Genomic DNA, 23,391 nt, shown 5'->3' with positions numbered 1-23,391 from the left:
TAAAGTAGTTAAGGCTTATTAATTTTAAAAAAATAACTGCTTTTTTCGGTCCGTTGATCACCTCTAAGCGCACACAGGCTACAGCTAGGGCCCCCGGGCTGGGCTCAGGGGCTCAGTCCTTCTGCACACCGCCACCTGGTTAGGCTGGAGGCTGAAAAGCCTGTCCCCGAGAAAAGGGCCCTGCCCAGACTTCCCGTGTGACTCGTTCGCACCCTACTCGAACCTATCCTCCAGCTGGCTGGTCCATAGCCTGTAGACAAGCGCTCCCTGGGATAACGAATCCAATGAAAAAAGCTTTGGAATACGGTGGATTGGAGAAGCCTAGGTCACAGGAGTCTGAGGCCAAAGGCAGGCTCTGCTTAAGGCCAAGGGTGTGCTCCCAAGACAGGCTGGGGACGGGCCATTTCCTTTACTAGGGATGGGACACCACGGGTTGGGGTAAAGTTGCATTGGGGGGGGCGGGGAGGCTGGGACAAACAGGGACAAATACGGGTTAGAGGAAAGACACACCCTTAGCGCAGAAGCGAAGGGAAAGAGGAGCCAGGAAGCCCAGTCTGGGAGGTCTCTCAGTCACTAGTGCTGGGAAAGACCCCTAGGAAACCAGTTTTTGGGGAAATGCAAAAGAACTATGAATCCCCTCCCCACACCCTACGGTCTCCATCTCCTCTTCTCACGCCCTGGAACCCACAGGATCAGATGGCTGTGCCCTTCTTGCCACATCTCCGGCCATCTCTCCCGCTACACAGTGGGCGCTCAGGATTTGTGAAGGTCTCCCAAGGCTCTGACAACACCCATCTGGTAAAGGCTGAGCCCCTGCTTCCAGGGAATTCAGGTCCTACAAGACTCTGCTGATATTTCTGTCAGCCCATCAAGACCCAACCTTGTGTTCCCTACGTTTTGGTTGGAAGAGACCTTAATTAAACTACATTGTTAAATCATAAACACCGAACACAGCCAACAGCTAACTAGTGTCTGTAAGAAGTTCGTCGGATTCACGTGTTTTCTCCACAAGGCTCATCACAGCCTTCTTGGGCCTGGGGACACTAGACAGCACTTTGGCCCAGTGCTTGGGAGCCATTTTCCAACAGCAAAATCGCCACCAAAAAGCACAAGAATAAACAAAGCGGGGCGATTTAAATACACTAGGAAAAGGACACTTGTTTACGGAACGAGGAGCGAGCTCGACAAAGGCTGTGTGGGAATTAGCGCCTTGGGCAACTCCAATATCTTGCCTCTCTGCGTGTTGTCCAAGCACCAAGAAAGCCCTGGGGGTACTGGTTGGGGGGTTACGGATAAATCATCGCCAGTGGGTGAATTCGTAAATATGGAAGCCACAAACAGTGAACTCTATTTGTGTCCTTAGAGAGGACACTCCACACATGTGGGGATCTCTGTCATTCACCATTGGCACAAGGCCTGGGGCAGGGTGGGTGCTCCATAAATATTTGCTGAAGGAAGGGACAGAGGGAAACCAGGTCTGGGGTAGGTCAGGGGAGAAATGAGGAGAAACGAAGGGGGCAGAACGGCAGGATGGAAGGAACGCCTTGTGTGAGAAGGGTCTGTCTCGGGCCTTTGCAATCTTTGCAGTTTACACTTTATCCTCGAAACTGCAGTCATGGACAAGTTTATACATGGGGTCTTCAATCATATTTGCCTCCAGAAGTGGGGGCTGTGGCGGGGGGCGGGGGGACCTGCAAGGGGATGCTGGCGGATGCAGGGAGACGGGCGAGGAGGGGGTGGGGACCGGACACAGGTGCCCCGGGAAGGGCAGAGCCGGGGGAGGTGGCAAGTCTGACTTCCGTGCGGGTTTGTCCAAGCTGCCCGAGGACTCCAGTGACGGCAGGTGGACACTGGAACACGGCGCTCCACAGAGAGACACGACCAAGAGAGGGAAATCTGCTGAAGACCAGAAGGCCGGGAGTGGGCGTGGTTCCAGGGCGAGTGATCCTGGGATCCCGGGATGCAACCGGATGAGACCTGGAATTAACCAGTCTTAGGGTCCTGGCTTTGTTGCGAGTTTTCTGGGTACCAGAACAACCTAATTTAGTTGCATCAGTTCCTCTGGGGTGGGACTGGGGAGAAGAGGGTAGGAGTGCTGTGTCACAGACACTGCTCAAACTGGTATTATCTTTAACTAGAATCTCTGAGCTGTTTCTCCAGGTTGTCATTCAGTCCTGATTCCCCAACCTGTGGTTCTGGAGGAGCTTATTTGGACGGGTGGTTCTCCACCAGGGGGGACTCTGTGCCCCGGGGAACATGCGGCATTGTCTGGAAATATTCTGGACTATTATGATGGCGCGGGAGCTCCTGGCACGGAGTGGGTCAGCCCCAGGGATGCTGCTCAACATCCCATGAGCACAGGAGGCCCCCCACAGAGACTCCCCCGGCCCTCAACGTCCAGGGTGCCAGGCTGGGAAGCGATGACTCAGACGCAGGCATGGAGACCAACATGCTCTTCTCACTCACGCTACCTCGCTGCCTTCAACCAGTTCTTTCAGGTGCTGAGATTTCTGCGCCCTGACTCCGTGACACTGGGAGGAAGGCCACCCCTCTAGCTGCGATCCCCAGCTTTGATAACTGAACTTTCTACATCTTTTATCTTTCTAAATTACAGAGCAAACAGCCAGCCAGGACAGAGCAGAGGATGGAACCCAGGGGCGGTGTCCCCCTCAGTTGACTCCGGGCCACTAATTAACACCCTGCGGGAACTCTCATCCAACTAGTTATGAGCCTGGCTAAAGGATGACTAGCTCAGGATTATCATAACACCTCTGTGCGCATCTCATCCCACCCCAAGAATTTCATGGGGAACTGGATTAGATGCCTCCCACTTCCACACCTTCCACCTCCTTTCACCAGTCTCCTGGGCTGGATCGCTGTCGCTAGAAGAGGAAACCAGGCTGATGGGTCACGATTGCTTCCTAATGGTTCACACTGGCTCTTGGGCTCATGCCTGCTGATGCCTCTTAAAACGTCCTCTCTTGGGGTGCCTGGGTAGCTCAGTGGGTTAAGCCTCTGCCTTCAGCTCAGGACATGATCTCAGGGTCCTGGGATCAAGTCCCGCATCAGGCTCTCTGCTCAGCAGGGAGCCTGCTCCTCCCCCCAACTCTCTGCCTGTTTCTCTGCCTACTTGTGATCTCTGTCTTTCAAATAAATAAATAAAAATCTAAAAAAAAAAAAAAAAAACCAAAAACAAAAATGCCCACTCTTCAGTGGAAGGAGTAGGCTGGTCTGTGGTTGGGAGGCCACACCATGCCAGTTCTGCTTCCTGCCTGGGCCTGGAACCCCCACCACCTCTGTCAAAGGTTGTAGGCACATGACACTTGCTTTCCAGTTCTTGGCAAAACCCTATCGCATCAGATGGAACCAGCAGAGAGAACACTTGAAGAAAACAAACTACCCAAGACAAAAGTGGACAGAGGACTTGAAAAGACATGGCTCAAAGGGGATACAGAGGCGTTCAACAGCCACACAAGAAGACAGATGGTCAACAGCACCATCATTAGGGAAATGCAACCCAGAACCACGGCGAGAAGCCACTTCACACCCACGGCGATGCTATCATTTTTAAAAATGGGGAATGACCAGTGTTGATGAGGATGTGGAGAAACTGGAATCCTCAGGGACTGCTGGTAGGAAGGGAAAATGGTGTGGCTGCTGTGGACAAGCTTGGCGGCTCCTCAAATAGTCGGACAGAACTGCAAGCACCAGCCACCCCACTTCTGGGTGTAGACGCGAAAGAATGAAAAGCAGACACTCAGATCCTTGCAACTTGCGTTCATAGCATTACTACTCACAGTGGCGACAGGGTGCCCAAACCCCATGTGTCCCTCAACGGGGAAATGGATACACACAATGGGGTCCATCCGTACGACGGACTATGATTGAGCCTGAAAAAGAAAGACCATTCTGCCACCTGCTCCAACACGGGTGAGCCTTGGGGACACTGTGCTCAATGAAATAAGCCAGACGCAAAAGGACAAATACGGTCAGGTTCTGCTTCTGTGAGGTTCCTAGAGGAGTCCCATCCAGAGAGATAGGAAGGAGACTGCAGGTGCCACGGGCTCGGGGAGGGGGACGGAAGCCAGTGTCCCATGTGGGCAGGGTCTCCGTTTGGGGAAGATGAACAGGTTCTGGAGAGGGGTGGAAGGGACAGTACCCCAACAAGGATAACACTTTCGCTGCTGAACAAGACACTGAAAAACGGTTAACGTGTTTTCTGTTTGTTTGGTCTTTAAAGATACAACTAGTCCTGCAGGGGACCTGAATTTCAGAGCGGCTGCCGCTTGGCCCTCGTGGAGTTAGATTTTCTCCCAGGAACCTGGCCTTCCCCAAGACAGAAAGGAAACACAAGGCACCACTTAAGAACTTCTGTCCGCTTTCACTGTTGGCCTTTCTCGGCATGACTGGACCTACTAGCCTCATCAGGAGACTGGCTAGTACCAGACTGGTACCCAGGGAACTGTGCAGGGCTCCCCCATGGTCTGGAAGGGGGTCCTGCCGCTCCGTTTTCGTGCCCTCTCCTCAAAGCGCCCTTAGCAATTAACGAGGATGGTCAGTGGAAATATGGGAACAAAAACCTGCTCCATCGGGTGTTTCGACTCATTCTGATGAACAAGTTCAACCAGTTCACAGGGGCCAGCCAGGTGCAGGTGGCTCTGGAACATTCTACTGAGACAGAACCAGTAACAACCACTCCTAAAGGATGACATCAACACCAGTAGAAATGACCTTTTCAGTGTGGGGTCGATAAGGGGTGAAGCTGGTCAGAGGGACAGAGGAGTGAGCTCAGGGCCGGAGGGGGACTGCTAAAGTAAGAGAAACTTGGTGTTCCACTTCGTTACTTACAGATCGGAGAAAGCCTGCAGAGCTAAGGATGGGGAGCGGATGCCCTGCACTGCCCGGGCCTGTCCCGTGAATCACCCGCTCCCCTTTGCTCAAGTTCACATGACTTCTGGTGTCAGGAAGGAAGTACCTTTAGCATCAGCCATGGGCAGTTCCGACCCTGAAAAACCTATGCCATGTGAATATTCCCTATGCCATGCCTTGTGGCCGGGGTACAAGGCCAAATGCCGATCTGTAGGGGCCCCATCAAGACAATGCCACCCACTCCCCTGGGCCTCGCCAGGAAGGGCCGCCCTGCTTTCCTCCTTGGTGTTTTAAAACACTTATGTTAGGGCGCCTGGGTGGCTCAGTGGGTTAAGCCGCTGCCTTCGGCTCAGGTCATGATCCCAGGATCCTGGGATCAAGCCCCACATTGGGCTCTCTGCTCAGCGGGGAGCCTGCCTCCCCACCTCTCTCTCTGCCTGCCTCTCTGCCTACTTATGCTCTCTATCTGTCAAATAAATAAATAAAATCTTAAAAAACAACAACAACAAAACACTTATGTTAATTCAAGGGACTGTACCGAAATCAAAACAATGCGGCTGAAAAACATTTTAACGAAAACAAGTGATTTTGAAAAGATTAATTCAGGTGTCACTACTGCACATCTGAAATCTTCCGGAAAACCCCAAATGGCCTTATTATTGCTATTATGTATTTTTAAGCTTTAGTTATTTATTCCAGAGAAAGATACAGAGAGAGCATGTGAGCTGGTGGGGAGGGCTCAGCCACGGGGATTGGGGGGGGGGGGGTTGGTGTGTGGCACAAGGCTCGATCCCAGGACCTGGAGATCATGACCTGAGGCAAAGGCAAACATCCAACCATCTGAGCCACCCAGGCACCCCTATATAAACCTTTTATTTGGAAAATAAAGAGCAAATGTTAGCAGAGGTGGCTATAAGGAGGGCAGAGGAAATCAAACACTTAACAGCGTCCAGTGGGTTTCCCTTTCACCAAATAAAAAGCATTCTGTTAAAGGTAGAAGGCAAGGAAGAAAAACATGCACACACGATGCCAGAAAAAACCTGTCTGCTTTCAGTGACCTGCGCAATTATTCAAGGACACTGCATTTCTGTAAAAAAGACAACTGAAAAGGTGGCAGGGTGTCAAGTTCCCAGTGCAAATGCACATCCGAGAGGATGCCCTGTCCCCTTCACCCGCGTCCCTCACCAAATTTACAACATCGGAGTCACAGCCCTAGACACAGAATGGTAAAAACCACGAGTCTTCTGCAGCCGTGGGCAAGCTCCAGCCTGAGGGCCAGCCACCTATTTTTGTAAATAAAGTTTTATTGGAACACAGCCACGCGCCCACTTGTTTCCCTGTTGTCTGGCACTGCTTTGGGGAGTAGCCATGGCAGAGGCTGTGTGGTCTGCAAAGTCTGAAATATTTACTGTGGGGCTCTTTACAGAAGAAGTCTGCTGATTCCTGGTCTACCTTCTCTGCTTGGTTCATTCTGGAAGGGAGGACCTGTTCCAACAACCAGAATGCACCCAGCGGGTCTCATGTGGCACGAGAAGCTCCCATTTTTAATCCCCGACACACGGAAGGCACTGGAATAAAGGAAGCAGTGGAGTGGATTAACTGTGCGAAGTCATTACTGAATTCCAGAGCCCTGAGATAGTCTATGCTGGTAGCAAACAGGTACCCAGCTGCTTTCGGAGCATCTCAAGATCCCGTCACTACTAAGGACGCCGGCTGCAACAGTTAACGTTAAGTTGGCAACCAGCTCCTATATTAGGAAAATTCCAAAACCTTGCAAAGACCTTCATTAGTATTCCTTCTAGTCCTGCAAAGGTGTGAGTGTGAATATATTTTAATATATTTCACGTCTCAAGGTCAGGAAGAAAGCAGTTTCGTGTACTTATGTAAGCTAGGTGCCGGGCCAAGCAGATGGAACTATTTTTGCTTCTCTAAATTGATAAAACTTTTATATTTGATGAAGGTGGTCTCTGAATGCATGGGGGGAAAGGAACAGATTATATAAAGACAGGCAAACAAGCAAACATTCAGCGTATGGTAGCACGAGGCACCTCTTTATACCGTATGGCTAATGGTATTCTCAGAGGAACCAGATTTAGAAGCTTTTCAGGCAAGAAACTAGTTCTTAAGATCTCCTCTGCTTTCCTCTCCTCACTTGCTGGGTTCCCAAGCATGAGCTGAAGTCCAATGCTTCATTTCACTTTAAATAATGTGAAAATTACTATGTCTGTAAGGAATCTAAGAAATGAAAACTATCAGCTTGTCAACTTGTTCTCCCTTACGAGTCACTAGAAATAGAAGGCTTCTGTGGTTGGGTGAATACGGTCCCCTCAGAATTCACGTAATTCTACGAAATTCTACGGAACGTGGCCTCATTCAGAAAAAGGGTCTTTGCAGATATCATTAACTCAGGGATCTCAAGATGACATCATCCTGGATTAAGGGTGATCCAGTGACTGGCATCTTTACAAGGCCAAGAGGGAGATCTGGATGCAGAGAGACACAGATATAGAGACAAACAGAGAGGAAAAAGTCAAGTGAATACAGAGGCAGAGACTTGCGTAACGCAGCCACAAGCCAAGGACCCACGGCCTAGGGCAGCCTTCCAGGATCATTCCCTAGAGCCTTCGGAGGGAGTGCAGCATTACAGATACCTCGATTTCGGACTTTTAGCCTCCAGAATGGTGAGAGAATGAATTTGTTATTTTAAGCTACTTGGGATGGTAGCAATTTGTCACAGCAGTCCTAAGAAACTAGTACGCTTCTCAGAAGTCCAAGCTATTAATTGTACTGCCAAATGCTCCCTCTTTTGCTAAACTTTCTTCCTAAGGCATGTTACACTGGGATCCCAAGGCAGTGTTCTGACATTGAGGACCGTGACCCCTTCGTGAGTTGGGGAAAACAGTTTCCCGCAAAATAAAATAGGACAGAAAATGCCAGAACGATCTTGAGTAAGGAAGATGAGTATTCTTATTCTTTGCTGAAACTCTGGATCTGATCGTATGTGTATGTATGTGCTTACCAGATCACAATGTCCTAAAATGTTGGTTTTCCTCATAGTCATGGTCAAAACCAAACACACTGTAGAGTCCCAGAAGCCCCTATCTTTTGGCCCATCTACAAGGATGGAATTCTTGACCAATGGAAATCTACCCCAGTTTGGAACATCTTCAGGGGGAAAGCACAATCATGGCTGCCGGAGGCTTGGGAACAGGAAATGGGGAGTGATTGCTCATGGCTACTTGGTTTCCTTTTGGGGTGAAGAGAATGGGGTGAGGAGTACATATAAATATATTAAAAGCCACTGAATCGTACATTCAAGCGGTGACTGTTATGGTATGTGAATTGTAATAGTCCCATTTAAAAAAAAAAAGCAGCAGCAGAATGTCAAGTTGTGGACAGCAGGGAAACTGGAGGGCCTTTCCCTCTGATCAGGGCTTTTGGAACATTCTAGAAGAGGGAGAAACACCAAAGGGAAGGTTTTAGCTTCCTGCCTGTAAGCCGGGTGGAGCGAATGACAAAACTTAAAAGCATTAATTTACAAGATGTGGCTTATAATTAATCTTCAGACTTTGGGAGCAACCCACAGTGGTGGGGCTTCGTGTTTTAACAATTTCTTTTTATTGATTTGTACCTATACTCCGCATCTTGTTAACGAAGTTATATTTTTCAGATTAAAAAAGAAAAAAAAAAAAAAGAGCTAAGTTGTATTCACTGTGGCAACTCGGGTCCCTGGTCCCCGATGCTGAAGGAACGGATGGACACACCCAGACACTGCGGAGCCCTTCACAAGTAATCACAACCCTATGAAACAAGGAATGCTATTAGACTTGTAATTTTAGAGCAAGGAAACTGAGGATCCAAGGGCCTAAGTAGCTTTTGTGGTACCACAGAAGCAGGCCTGAGCTCTCTGCTACCATCTTTCTGCTCACGGTGCTCCCCTGTACGCATGTGTCTAGAGAAGGGGCAATGGCAGTGGCCCGGCTGGAGGCACACAGAACCCTGAGTGAGGTCAGCGTGGAGTTCTAGAAACTTCCACAGGAGAAGGAAGTGCTGGAGAGGGTAGGGGGCAGGGCAGGTCCCGAGTCAAATGAGAATTTGAGCCTTCGAGCACTGGAGCTGGAAAGTGGGTGTGGGCATTCCCAACTGGCTGCTGTCACAGATTTCCACAAACAGTGTCTGAAAACAACACTGAGGCTATTCTCCCGTGGGGCTGGAGGGCATGAGCCGGGTCGGGAGGGGCTGCCATCTCCTGGAGGCTCTAGGGGAGAACACGTTTCCCCTCTGTTTCCAGCTGCTAGTGGCACCTGCCCTCCTGGGCTTCCCGCCCCTCCCTCCATCTCCTACACTGACCTCTGACCTCTGACCTCGGCTTCTGTCATCACACCTCCTCCCTGGACCCGGACCCTCCTGCCTCCCTCTCATGAGGACCCTTTGGATGACACTGGGTTCACCTGAGTAAACGAGGTTCACCTGCCATCTCCGCACCCTCAATCACATCTGCAAAGTCCCCTTTGCCATAGAAAGTCACATGTTTGCGAGTCTTGGGGGTTAGGATGCAAGCATCTCTGCGGGCCACTGTCCTGCCCACCATACCAGTTATGATGTTTTCACCACGTCAGTGTGGTGGGAGAGGTGGTGGGCCAGAAGTCACAGCACAGAGGAGAGACGCAGATGGCGCTCCCTCCAAGCTCCCAGTCCCGGGAGGGGGGACAGGGAGAGGGGTGGCTGATCGCTGCTGCGAATGGACAGGAGAGCCCTGCAACTGCAAGGGCTTACGGGAGTCTGACTCCCACGGTGCCGCCTCTCGTTACATAAGCACATTAACCAGATCATGGCTCTACCGTCAGAGTCACTCCGTTTTATCTTCTGGTGGGCTTCGCATCGCTTCGCTGCCAGGTCCTCTGCCTCTCTCCCTCCTATCTCACCCCCTGGCGGGCGACTGCTATCCTGCCCTGCCCCCACTCCATCCCAGAGCACTCTAACCTCAGGGCCCCCCCCGAGGGTCTATGAAGGGCTACTTTTACTGCTTAGACCCTGGAAGCCTTGGGATGGGTGGATGTGGCTGGGGGTGGGATGGGGGCTTAGGGTTAGAGACCCTGATTCGAGGGCAGGGAACACAGCTTCCCCCTCTCCAGGGCAAGATACACTCAAGGGAGGTCCAAACTGGTCACACTGCCAGCACCTACATGCCTCAGGCCAGCCTTGCTGCGTAAGAAAGAGTCCTGCTAGCCGATGACCTTGGGGCCCATCACCTACCCGGTGGCCTACACCCCACTCTCTCCCACAGTGCCATCGGAAGCCCTGACACACCCCCCTTTGCACAGATGCAAGTCTGACCTCTTCCCACACGGTCCCTGTTTAGGCCCAGGTCATTTCTCAAAGAACTTCCCTGTCTCCAGCCTCTGCCTTTTCCAAGCTGGCCTCCACCCACTGATGGCTGGGGCCATAAAGTCCTCTGTGGTGACACGCCAGCCTGTAAGATGCCCAACTCAGTGCTCCCTGGCTCCCATCCGTGCTGGAGAGGTGCTCCCTCTTTCTTCCGGGTTTTCTTATCATTTCCCCTTGAATTTCTCGCTTCCTAGATGCAAACCACTTCTTGCGATTCTGTCCCATGCCCATAACCATTTCCATTGTGCTTCTAGTTCTCAGCCTGTGTTCTGTCTGCCTCTCTCTGTCTCTCTTTTTAAAGATTTTATTTATTTATTTGACAGAGATCACAAGTAGGCAGAGAGCAGGCAGAGAGAGAGAGGGAAGCAGGCTCCCCGCTGAGCAGAGAGCCTGATGTGGGGCTCGATCCGAGGACCCTGAGATCATGACCCGAGCCAAAGGCAGAGGCTTTAACCCACTGAGCCACCCAGGAGCCCCTGTCTGCCTCTCTTACTCAACAGCTTTATGGACATGGAATTCACATACATAGAACTCACCCTTTTACAGTGTTATGAGTCAATGGCTTTTAGTGTGTCCAGGGTTGTGCACTGACCACCACAATTTTAGAACATTTTCATCACCCCTGAAAGCAACCTTGCATCCCTTGGCTGTCACTCCCTGGTCCCCTCTTTCCAGCCCCAGCAACTGCTAATCTATTTTTTTGTCTCCACAGATTGGCCTGTTCTGGATACTTCACATAAATGGAATCAGAAGATACACAGCCTTTTGGGACTGGCTTCTTGCACTTAGCACGACGTTTTCAAGGCTCACCCATGTTGTAACAGGTATCAGAATGGCACACCTTGTCATTGCTGAATGCTACTGTATGGATGCAGCACATTTCATTTTTCCGTTCATCTGATGGGACACTTGGGTTGTTTTCACCTCATGGCTACCACGAATAACACTCCTGGGAACATCTGTGTACCAGTTTCTGTACGGATCTATATTCATCCCTCTTGGGCATCTACCTAGGGGTGGGATTTCTAGATCATATGGTAACTCTGTGTTTAACTTCTCCAGGAACTGCCAGACTATTTTCCCACAGTGGCCACCCCCTCCTACAGCCCCTTCAGCAGTATATGGGGGGGGGTCTCAGTTTTTCCATCTTCCCATCTCTCTTTAAATTCTTTGATTAGGAGCCTCCAAGTGGACACTGCAGATCACAGGGGCCACCAATCACCATATCCTGGTATTATGAGCACCACGGAGCTACCTTCCTTCCTGCTTCCTATGCCCACAGATGCTGGTTTTTGACTCTACATTATGTCCGGTCAGTCACCATCCATTTCAGTCTTGTGGGGGCCTGGGGAGCTACTGTGGATGGCTTCACCACGTACTATTCTTCCTCAAGTCAATTTCGCTCTGCCAAAGTAATCTCGGCAAATCCGAGGGGCCCATAAACAGTACATAAATGTCCTTGTGCGCAGGAACATGCTGGATTCCAGCCAAGTACTTTGATGTGGTCCTTCCCTCCCTCTGTCGAATGCTGCAATGGAGCCATGGGGCACATGCCTAGACCACCTCTTTCTTTGGCCTTTCTCACCTCCTGAAACTCACCCACGAGAACAACCAGATGATAAAATGTTCTGAATTAGATAGTGTGATAGTTGCATAACTCTGAAAAATCCACTGAATGGCACGCTTTAAAAGGGTGAATTTTTTTTTTTTAAGATTTTATTTATTTATTTGACAGACAGAGATCACAAGGAGGCAGAGAGGCAGGCAGAGAGAGAGGAGGAAGCAGGCTCCCCACTGAGCAGAGAGCCCGATGTGGGGCTCAATCCCAGGACTCCGAGATCATGACCCGAGCTGAAGGCAGAGGCTTTAACCCACTGAGCCACCCAGGCGCCCCAAGGGTGAATTTTATGGTATGTGAATTACAGCTCAATAAAGCTGCTATATTAAGGGAAAAAGAGGAGTGGCATGAGTTTAAAATGTAACCACCCACGATGTATTCAATGTATATTCTTAGTTAAATCTTGGCAACATTTTTTTTTTCAAGATATGATGTAAATCATCTTGTGCATTTGCTACTTTGAACACAACCAAGTGCAACTTGATTTTCCCTTGAAAACTAACTCAGAACAAGAGGGGAGAAGGAAGCAAGCTGAATTTTATACTTCAAGGGCAATTTTTTTTTTTTTTGAAAGATTCTATTTATTTGACAGAGAGAGATCACAAGTAGGCAGAGAGAGAGGGGGAAGCAGGCTCCCTACTGAGCAGAGAGCCTGATGTGGGGCTCGATCCCAGGACCCTGAGATCATGACCTGAGCCGAAGGCAGATGAAGGCAGATGCTTAGCCATCTGAGCCACCCAGGTGCCCCTTCAAGGGCAATTTTAAAAACAAAAATTAAGCATCGCAGCAAGGGCCCTTTCACTGAGGACATTATTTTCACCAGTTCGCCCCCTCCCCCATCCGTCACATTCCTCCTCCAGAAAATTCCTACGGGCAGCTCCGGAGCTGTGAGAGGAATTAGTTTGCACCTGAAGAAAGGGTTTTCAAAACACAGCAGCTCCCCACCACTTTTGGCACAGGGGGGTGGGGTGGGGTGCAGTAGAACTCAACTAATAAATAACAAAGAAACAAATCCTTTGGCCTAGGTGTAAAGTTTTAAATTACTTAAGAGAGCCAAGATGAAAAGGTTCTGGAAGTCTTAGAGGGAATTTGAAGAAATGGAAACAGGACCTAGGGTGAATGAGGAAGAACTAAGGAGACCTTGACACAAGGATCAGAAATATGCTGAACATGTGGTAGGTAAACACCCAGGGAGGCACAGCTGGTGACCACAGCCCTAGTTCCAGAGGCTGGTGACAAGGGTAATAGCCCTGCAGCCAGTGGTAATTGCTACTGTGTGACAAGAATGAAAATTATAACACAGCTGATGCCAGAAACAATGTACGTGCCACTCGAGCTTTCAAAGTGGAGGCATTTTCAAGTCAACTGAGAAAAAGAGAGAGAGAGAGAGAGAGAGAGAGAGAGAAGGATCGCTTTTATCGCTTTTTCCATTTCTCTATGCATGCCATTTAAAAATAAAATAAGCTGCGTAAACCCAAAACAAATTATGTTTACAAGGACTGAATTTATTACGCCTTCCGGCGTTATGCTCTTACTAGCTTTAGAACAACCTTCTTCTCAAAAGGGCTTGACCCATAAGACAGCAAACGACTGATAAGGCGTACACTCTGACCCCGTCCAAACAACAACCACGATGTTTAAGTTTTCCAGACTCTTTATTATTTGCAATGTCAGCCTAAACATACAGGTCTGGGGGCATGTACATAGACACAGAATATACAACATTTACTGAGCCTTCACTATATGCCACTCTGTCTGCTATGCACTTAAGACATATTACCTCATGGACTCTCTACCCAATCCTTATGCCCATTTTAAAGGTGGGGCGACTGAGGCTTAGCCAGGTTATATGGCTAAGATGTGGTGGAACAGGGACCAGAACCCAGAGCTTATCTGACACTCAAGCCTGAGCTCTTGACACTACTCCACGCAGCTTCAGGATTAATCATTCACCCAGATACCTGCAAAATCAATCCCAAATCGCCCTTGGCCATGGAGCTGTTCATGGTGTCCTGAACTCTCTCTACCCAACAAGAAGAAAAAAGGGGCTTTAAGGCTTCTGGCTGGAGTGCCACTCTCCCTGAATGAGGCTCACGGGGCGGGGGGCGGGTAGTTGTGTCCTTTGCTTCCACGGTACAACTTAGAGACAACTTTTTTTTCCCTCCCAACAAAACTGTTTGCACTCTGCGCCAGCCATCTCTCCTAGGGCTTCCATCTCAACCGAGCAACAGGTGAAAAAGACGGGGAAGTAAACAACCACAAACCAAGCAAGGATCAAGGGCCTCTGGTTTCTCCCTGCAGCAAAAGCTGCCCCGCACCAGCAACGGAAGATCCAAAGCCCGCGCGCTCCGTATAGCTGTTATCCCAAAGCTCCCCAGCACCGAGGGGGTCCACTCAGGGAGTGAGTTCTCCGCAGAGGCCCAAGCACCACGGCGCTGGTTACTGTTTACGGTTATCACGACATCCCCGGTCCTGCCCCGGGCGCTCCTGAACCTCGAGCCCGGTGACCTCCCTCTCCGGCGCCTGGGGAGGCTGCACCGCCCCAAGGGCTGGAACTCGGATGGCGCCGGTGGGCGCCGGGGGGCGCCGTCTGCACCCCTGCATTCGCCAGTCAGAGCCCAGACGCACTGAAGGGGCAGCCTGAGCTGCAGGACCCGCCCGCCGGCTCGGAGGGTCCACGGGGGCCCGACCCGAGGTTGAGGCAGCCCCGGGGATCCCGCACCAGAGGCCGCCCCCGGAGCCCGACGGCGCCTTCCCGGGGCCCGAGGTCTCCCTCCCGAGCTCCTTTCTCCTCGGGCCCGCCCCGCTGCCCTCACCTCAGCCCGGTCCCCCGCAGGCCGCTCGCCGCCACCACCGCTGCCGCCCGGCCTCCCCGGATCCACAGCAACCCTCAGCCCCAGGCCGGAAGCGGGAAGCCGCGCGCGCGAGCTGCGCGTGCGTGTCCCCGCCCTGAGGGCGGGTCAGAGGGCGTGGCCAGGAGGGGGCGTGGCCGCGGGTCTGCGGGTCCGGGGAACTGTGGGCTGTTTCTAGCTGACCCTGCGGGAGGGGTCGGGAGAGGATCTCCTCCCGGCCTTGTGGGGGACCCGTGGACTTAGCCGGGAGGGTCCCTGCGGAGGGGGTGAGGGCGATCCTCGGGGGCGGGTCAGCGGGGATGGGGGGCGTCTTGAGGGAATCAGGGGGGCTTGGAGCGGGGGATCAGCGGGCGCCTGGGCGTGGCTAGGGGGATTGAGCCTGGGGCGAGAAGTCTGAGGGCAGCGTGCAGGCGATGGCGAAAACAGGCCCGTCGCCTGAGAAGAAGGGGCTGTGCAGGTTATAGGAAGCTAGACAGATCAGCCATACTCCTCTCAGGTGGCCCCAGACAGCCCAACGTGGGTACCAGATACCCCTGACACATGCTAGACACCCAGGCGGGTGCCATCAGATACTCAAAACATGCTTTCGGGTACCCTCGAAAAGGTCAGATTAGGACATTCGTCTGGATCTGTCAGTTACCCTGAAGTGTTCAGAATCTGAAAAACATGCCAAAATACCCCAAAGTACCAGACGCCTTCACCCAGGAGCCATCAGATACCCCCAGATAGAAACATATCAGAGACCCTACTCGGAAACCTTTACATAGTCCCCCAAAACACACACTAGATACCCCCAATACAGATATTGTCAGATACCCCCACACAGGTATTCAGAGTCTAAAATACATGCCAGACCATCCCCCAAACAGGTGTTTTCCGACATGCCAGATGCCTCCCCCATTGCTGCCACCCCCTCAGGTGCCACCAGATTTCCCAGCTCTGAGGCTGCTTGTTCCAACCCGGGTTGGCCACTGGTGAGACCGTTGGGCAGTGCCCAGTAGAGGAGCCAAACACCTCTTTCACCAGATTCAAGTCGACCAGGCCGAGATCTGTCCAAGCCAGACTCACTTCAAAACACCCACAATCTGGGGCGCCTGGGTGGCTCAGTGGGTTAAGCCACTGCCTTCGGCTCAGGTCATGATCTCCGAGTCCTGGGATAGAGCCCCGCATCGGGCTCTCTGCTCAGCAAGGAGCCTGCTTCCTCCTCTCTATCTGCCTGCCTCTCTGCCTGCTTGTGGTCTCTCTCAGTCAAATAAATAAATAAAATCTAAAAAACAAAAAACAAAACAAAACAAAAAAAAACCCACCCACAATCTGTGGCCGAGAGCCCTCACTTCAGAAACCGGATGGCAGAGTCCCCAGGAACCTGCCTCCAGTTTAAGTCCATTTTGTCATGGTCTACAGAGGGAGCACATCCAGGAAATTGGAGTTTCCAGAAGCGTAAGGACGGCTTCATCAGAGGTCAGAAACCTCACACAGAGACTTTTGAGGTCTTGATGGATGTGTAAATGTTCACTCTCTGAGTGCCTACGACTTTGGGACTTTATTCCAAAGGCAGTGGGGAGCCATCCAAGATTTTAAGCAGGAAAAGCAGCATGATCCTTATTGCTATAGCTACCTTGGTCACAGAAACCTTCAGGGTGACATAGTTCTCCCCTAAATATAGAAACCAACTTTATGAAGGAGCCTGGCAACAAGAAGAGGTGTCTCTTGTCTTTCTTTTTTCTTTCCATTGTGCATTTAGTATGCCCTTCTCGTGGGCCAGGGACTCTGACAAGAGCTAAGGAGACACAGAATATAAGTCTATGGCAGCGTTTCTTAGTCTTGGCACCCTGACAACGGGGGCTGGATAGTCACTTGTTGATGGGGGCTGTTCTGTGTATTGGAGGATGATGAACAGCACCCCTGGCCTCTATCCACTTAGAGGCAAGCAGTACCCCTGTCCTGACAACAACAACAACAAAAAATGCCTCCAGATAATTGCCAACGTCCTCTTGGCTGAGAGCACCTGGCCCAAGAGACATTCAGACACTGATATAGTCACCCCATTCACAGTCCAGGCTTCCTGGGGGAGGTGGCCCTGGCTTTGTTCTAAAGGGTGAGTAAGAGTTAGGTGGCCAAAGGACTTCCAGGAACAGCACTGAGCAAGGTGCAGGTGCGTGTGAGCAGCCACGAGACTTCATGGTGGCTGAGTAGTGGAAGGGAAAAGTGGACAGATAGGCGGAGGTCAGATCATGAAGAACCTCAGAGGTCAAGGCCAGTAATGAGACTGTCTGGAGGGGTGTGTGGGTGTCTAAGTCAGTTAAATGTCTGTCTTTGGCTCAGGTCATGATCCCATCGTCCTGGCTCACCTGGGAGTCTGCTTCTCTGCTTCTCCCTCTCCCTCTGCCACTCCACCTGCTCGAGCGCGCTCTCTCTCTCTCAAATAAATAAATCAAATCTTTAAAAAAAAAAAAAAAAAGAAGAAGAAGAAGAAGAACACTGGAACGGTGTTCTGTCAGCGGGGCTGGTCTCTGGGAAAGCATCTCAGCTCCGCCCTGGTGACCCACCTTCCATAATTTCCTGGAGTGTGACTCATTCCCTGTTCTGTTTAACTTACTGTGGGGCTGTTTCCTCTAAGGGACAGACAGTAACATCTGGCTTTGAATACCTCCAGTAGTGATAGGCGTGTAGCTGGTAATACCTGGGAGGTGCCTGCTCTCAGCCTGTCGGGAGTGAGCCACAGCTGATCTGGCCCCACGGGCCTCCTACACAAGTCTGGGAGCTGAGGTCAAAGCCCAGGGTTGTGGGTCTGTGAGTTAGCTGCTTGCTTTAACTCAGCAGCCCAGGGGAAGGATGATAACAGTAACAATGAGCGCTACCCTTGCCCATTTGTACCAGGCACCGCGCTAAGGGCAATCCACGTATTTTCCTTTACACTAACTCCAGTCTTCTGTGACCTCAAACGGCTGTCCTGAAAGTCGAATATTGTCTCTAGGAGGTGGGGGCTTGACTTCTACACCCCTGCGAGAAGGCTGGATTGAGCCACTCGCTTCCAGATAGAGTAGGGAGAGGGAAAGAACAGTAACCTGGCAGAGGTTGTCTCAACCAGGGAATGAGGGTTCATATCCTCAGGGATGTGAGATCCAAAGCACTTACCCCCTGCTCGGATGAGGCAAGAAGGTTCCCAAACCCATAACCCTAATTACGAGAAAACACCAGATGAACCCAGATTGGGGGCGGCGGGAGGGCATTGTCCTAGACATCCGGCTAATACCTCTCAAGACTGTCAAGGTCACGAACAATAAGGAAAGACCGAGAAACCTCACGGACCAGGGAGACGAGGGAGACAGGATGATGAGAGAGAACACAGTATTCTGAGTTACGTCTGGAAACACAGAGAACCCAAAAGGGGAAAGAAACCTTGGGGACACATGAGGCAATAATACGGTATAATGCTGATTCCTGAGTTGCGACATAGGTGGTGTGGTCATGGAAAATGCCACCACGACAGGAATCCGGGTGAAAGTCAGAAGGGGACCCTCTCTGCTCTCTCCACTTTTCTGTGATTCTTAAATTAAAAGTCAAGGGGAATAAGGGGCTACCCACCCCCTCTGGGGGGGGTGGTGGGAGGAGTTCTTCTGTTGTGTCAAGATAGTTAAGCGTTGTATGTGGATCGTTGACTGTGTTTGTATGGGGGGCAGAGCGTCAGCGTCTCTGAACCCCTGCACTGTTCAAGGGTGAAATGGACAGCTCTGCTGTTGGAACCACCCGGATTGCGGTATTTTGCGAGGCAGCCCTAGCTGACTAATACACCGCCTGGAGTTTTTGCAGTGACAAAAGCTGAGATTTAGAGGTGTTTCGTGGCCCTGAGGTAACCACATGGTCCCTGCCTTTAAGGGACCTGGAGCTCTCCAGGGGAGCCGAGGTCAGCCTCCAGCAAGGGTGAGAAATGGGATGAGGACGCAACAGGCAAAGGAGGCCACGTGAGAGAATGAGAAGGAGAGAAAGTGGCTGCCACCCAGAGGGCTGGGGCTGAGCCACGGGACTTACCAGAGCTCAGAAAGGGTTTGCCACAAAGGGGGCAGCTGGAGTGGCCAAGGAAGGTCCCTTGTGCCAGCTGGTGCCCATTGACACATTCCTTCTTCTCTCTAGCATCCTGACCCTTGTCCTTTAGAACCACTGGGCTCTTCCCCTGTGGGGGACAGAGGTGAACCTTAGAACGCCTCATGCATTCAGACCTACCTCGAATCATGGGGCTCCAGGGCTGGGGGAGTACTGAAAAACTGGAGAAAGTAGAGGGAGGTTGTCCCTGGCCCAGCCCCCTGACCTTCTCCTTCTGCCTGGTGACCCGACAACGTAGGGAGCTCAATCTGCGCTTTACCCTGGTGCTTCTGTTACTCCGCTCAATCTTGCTGGCGCCATCCTCGCTCCTAAGGGAAGGAAAGATGAACGAGGGGGGACAGCAGGGCCAGAGGGCCATTTTCAGCCTGTCCTGCCAATTGCTCCTGGACCCCACCTGGAATTTGTCTCCTCTCCGCCCCCCCCTAGTCCTATTTCTCTTCTGTGGTCTCTCAACTCTCTTCTTCTGCTTCTCACTTATTCACTCAACAAACATTTATGAATATTTGCAAAGTCCCAGGAACTATGGGGCTCGGTTTACAGAGGGAACTGCAATGTGGTCTCGAGCTTGGGGTCCCTCAGTGGGCAAGGCTGGATATCCTGGCTCTGTCCATTTCTGCCTCCTCCCTCTGATTCACCCCAACCCCTATATCTAATCAGCTTACAAATCTTACTCATTCTTCCTTTGGGATATCTCTCAAATCCTGCTCCCCTCTTTCCCCTAACACTCCAGCCCCAGATCACTGTCACGCCCCTCCTGGATTACTGGTACCCCCTCATTTAATAAATACAGTTGATCCTTAAACAACATAGAGGTTAGGGTCCCCAACCCCCTGCACAGTCACAAATCCATGTATAAATTCTGACTCCCCACAGTGTAACTACTGATCGCCTGCTGTTGATCAGAAGCCTTACTGATAACGTCTACAGTCAATGAACATGTATCCTATGTGTTATAGGTATTAGGTACTGGGTTCTAACAATAAAGTAAGCCAGAGAAAAGGGAATGTCATTAAGAAAATCATAAGGGAGAGAAAATATATTTACAGCCCTATATTCTATTTGTTGAAAAAAAAATTCACGTATCAGTGGACCCGTGTATTTCAAACCTGCATTGTTCAAGGATCAGCTGTATTCATTATAATATCAGCAGCCAACAAACCCAGCGCCTGTAGAACCTCTTCACTGGCGGGAGATCCCACCCCTCCAGGCTGCAGCCCCTGCCTGCCCCCAGCCCTGCCTGTGCTCCCCATCATCAGTCACTGAAGAATGGTGCTCCTTAATGTCACCGAGGTGATCTGGCCTCTGCTGACTTCCCTCCCCTTCCCTCTTCCCAGCCCCACCTGACACCATTCCTCAGGCCTTGCCCTTTCTCCAGGAAGGCGCCTCTTTATTTCCCCTATACTCCTCTCCATGGGTTGGCAAACTCCTACTCTTCCATTGAAGACCAGCTCAAGCCGTCACCTCCTCCAGGAAGTCTTCCTCTGCCTTCCCAGCATGCAAGAGGAGCCTCCCCAGGCCCCACCACCACCGTTGCCCTGGCAGTTCCAGGGAGGGGACTGGGCTCCACCTCCCGACCCCAGCTCAGGGCTGCGGGAAAGCGGGAAAGCGGGAAAGCGGGTGCAGATCAGTGCAAGCCCCAGCCCAAAGCGCCCCCCCTGTGGTAGCTCCGCACACTTACTCAGACAGGAACTCGAACCAGGTGAGGTTGGAGTGGGCTCCTCCGGGGCTGCCTGACAAGCGAGCCCTCTGCCGGGCCCTGCAGGGTCAGAGTGGACAGACCCCTGGGTCAGCGGCCTCTCCTTCCCCAGCTGCCCCATCTCCTGCCTTCTCTCTCCCCCCAGTGCCCCCTGGAGACCTCACCATCCCTCCCACTGTGTGCTCCCTCCATGGTCACTGTGACTGGTTTTCTAGCAGAAGGGGGCAACCCATCTTGGTCAGACAACATCGGCATGTCAGGAAGATTTTCTAGCAAATGGCCGTGTCTTGGGAAAGAGGCACCGTTTCTCATTTGTGCGAAGGTACGTCATGGCCTCGCTCCTTCCCGCCTCATGTCCCTTCTGCTTGCCCACATTAGTCCCTCCCCCCTACCCCTCCTGTCCTTGTTTCTCTCCCCTCTCTCCCTGTCTTCACGCCTTTCCCCCACCTGTCCACTCCTACACTGTACTGTCCCCCTCCGCTTCTCCCCCATACTTGTCCTCCGCATCTATCTTCCCACCCCTGCTCCCTCACACCTGTCCCTCTTCCCACTTACCCGTGGTACTGCCGAAGTTCTTGAAGCACCTGCTGGACAATCAGCCTGGGCAGGGGGCAGGGGGCAGTGTGGGTAAAAACAGCTCACAGGTGCCCCAGGTCATAGATGTGTTCCCCCAGACGAGCTATGATTGCCCAAACAGGCCCCCTGGTCCTGATGCAGACCCTGACTGGGAGACCCGACCCGTCCCCTGATGCTTTATTGAGAACCCTTCTGAGAGGCCTAGGTGTCTCCTCTGGGATAAGGATGGTGTGGGACAGAAGCCCTAGGTTATGGGGGGTTGGGGTGGGACCCCAGCCAGGACCCTGCGGCTGTCCCCTGGGTCCCCTCCCTACCGTCAGGGAGACACTCACACATGCTCAGGCTCCACGTGGTCCTTTTCCATGCACTCCAGCACCGGGGGCTCCAAACCTGGAAGCAGCCCCCACCCCAGGAGACACAGGCGTGAGGGGACTCTGGGGCAGACCAGCCCTGCCTGGGTCCCCAGTGACCCATCCGGCACAACTGGAGACCTTCCCGATGGGGCTGCTGTTCGGTGGGGAGAGGCACCAAGAGGGCAGAGAGCCAGTGTCGGGGGCGCACCCCTGGGTCTCAAGATGGTGGACAACGTGCCAAGGGCTTTGCTCGTGTACCCTGTGGACCCTCCAAGGAGCCCTAAGGAGATGTGTTTGTTGTTCCTTTCTTTATTTTCTTTTTAAGATTTACTTATTTATTTTATAGAGAGAGCGGGATGGGGAGGGGCAGAAGGAGAGAGAGAGAGAGAGAATCTCAAGCAGACTCCCAGCTGAGCGCAGGGCCAACCTGGGGCTCCATCTCATGACCCTGAGATCACGACCTGAAGCAAAATCAAGAGTCAGAGACTCAACAGACAGAGTCACTTGGGCACCCCTGATTCTTACAGAGAAAGCCGCAGACTCAGAGACTTACTGAAAAGTGGTAGCTTTGGGTTTATAGACTTCAGGTCCCTCTGAAAGCAGAGAGACACAAGCTGTTAGGACAGAGATCCAGAGATAAGGAGAGACATAAAGTAGGGGACAGAGGTAGAGACAGAAGATGAGCCCTAGGGTAGCAAAGGGATTGTAGTGGTGCAGTCCACCGGGGCTGGATGGGGGTGGGATGGGGAAAGGGAAGGGGAGAGGCAGGTGCTGGATGCCTCTCTCCCTTCACACGCCCCCAACCCCCACCCCAGGAATTCTGCCCAGTTCCTGCCCATGCCCCCTGCCCCCCCATGCCCAGTTCCTGCCCATGTCCCTGCCCCCCATCAGTAGGTCTTTCCTCTCTCAGGCCCATCTGGGGCCCCATCCAGGGACCCCCTTCAGCAGAAACCCCCACCCTTTTGGTTTGAATGCGGGAACCCTCCCCACCCCCCTGGCTGGGCTACCTTGAGCAGTTGGACTGGGCACGTCCAAAGCCGGAGAGATTTCCAGGGAGCTGATCTCATCGAAGGATGCGGGAACGGACCGTGACCTCACTCTTTTCTCAGGGCTGTCACATTCCTGCAGGGAATAAGCATCTCGCTAAGCTAGGGAGGCAGTGAGGGGGGCCGGCAAGCTCCCCAGTTGAAGGGTCCACAGCCACCACCTCCAGCCGCAGGTAGGGGCTCCGCTCAGCCCAGGGCACGGGGCTGGACCTCTGTAGCAGCAGCTGAAGCTTGGAGCCATACCTTCCCCAGCCATGGGTTGCAGTCCTGGCCAAGGACGTCCCCAGCTGTGGGCTGGAGCCCTAAAACTCTGAGCTCCAGATTCCAGCCCATCAGGGATTGCTCCCCCAGGTCATGGTCCTGGGCGAAGATGCCCCAGGCACAGGCTACAGCCCTTGAGGCTGGGATCGCAGACCTGAGACGAGATCTGCCAGGAGCGAGCGGGGCTTCCTTCTAGCTGCAAAGATGCCGAGACGATCTCCCTCAACCCCCGGATCATGGGGTGTACTTGTAACTGGGGATCCCCTCCTGTTGGCCCCCCACCCCAGCAAAGAACCCTCAGTCTGGGGCTGGACTCTCAGTACTCGAGGACTCCCTAATCTTGGGGTACCCCAAGGACAGCCCTGCTCTGACGGGTAAGTCCCACCAGCTACCGGTGAGGAGCTCCTTCCCATCCGCCACGCTGGCCCCTGGGCCCAGAGTTGTGCCACTATCAAGGTGGCTGGAGGCTGTACCCACCTTGCCTGGGTGCTCTACTGGGGTCGCACCCCCAGACAGACACTCCTGGGTCCAGGCCTGCAGGTCCTCTCCCGGCAGGTTCAGAGCAAGGCTGGCCAGCGTCCGAGGGAGACAGGGCCCCTCCTTCACAGCCGATGCCTCAGGGCTGAGC

The 23,391-nt window shown here is 52.4% G+C and overlaps 1 protein-coding gene across 1 annotated transcript in view; it reads right to left on the bottom strand.

Annotated features, from left to right (window-relative positions):
* Positions 1 to 23,391, bottom strand: part of LOC111161799 (Rho/Rac guanine nucleotide exchange factor 18) — an 80,141-nt gene that overhangs the window by 39,499 nt on the left and 17,251 nt on the right. The window contains 7 exon segments of the mRNA XM_022525767.1: positions 18,760 to 18,901; positions 19,037 to 19,139; positions 20,510 to 20,587; positions 21,083 to 21,127; positions 21,436 to 21,493; positions 22,464 to 22,578; positions 23,241 to 23,391. Coding sequence (XP_022381475.1) covers positions 18,760 to 18,901; positions 19,037 to 19,139; positions 20,510 to 20,587; positions 21,083 to 21,127; positions 21,436 to 21,493; positions 22,464 to 22,578; positions 23,241 to 23,391 — 692 coding nt within the window.

This window comes from Enhydra lutris, unplaced genomic scaffold, assembly GCF_002288905.1.
Source record: "Enhydra lutris kenyoni isolate GAN:26980312 unplaced genomic scaffold, ASM228890v2 scaffoldscaffold86, whole genome shotgun sequence".
NCBI classification, from domain to species: domain Eukaryota; kingdom Metazoa; phylum Chordata; class Mammalia; order Carnivora; family Mustelidae; genus Enhydra; species Enhydra lutris.
Note: the sequence above shows the minus strand (reverse complement) of the source record. Positions and strands in the feature narration are given on the sequence as shown.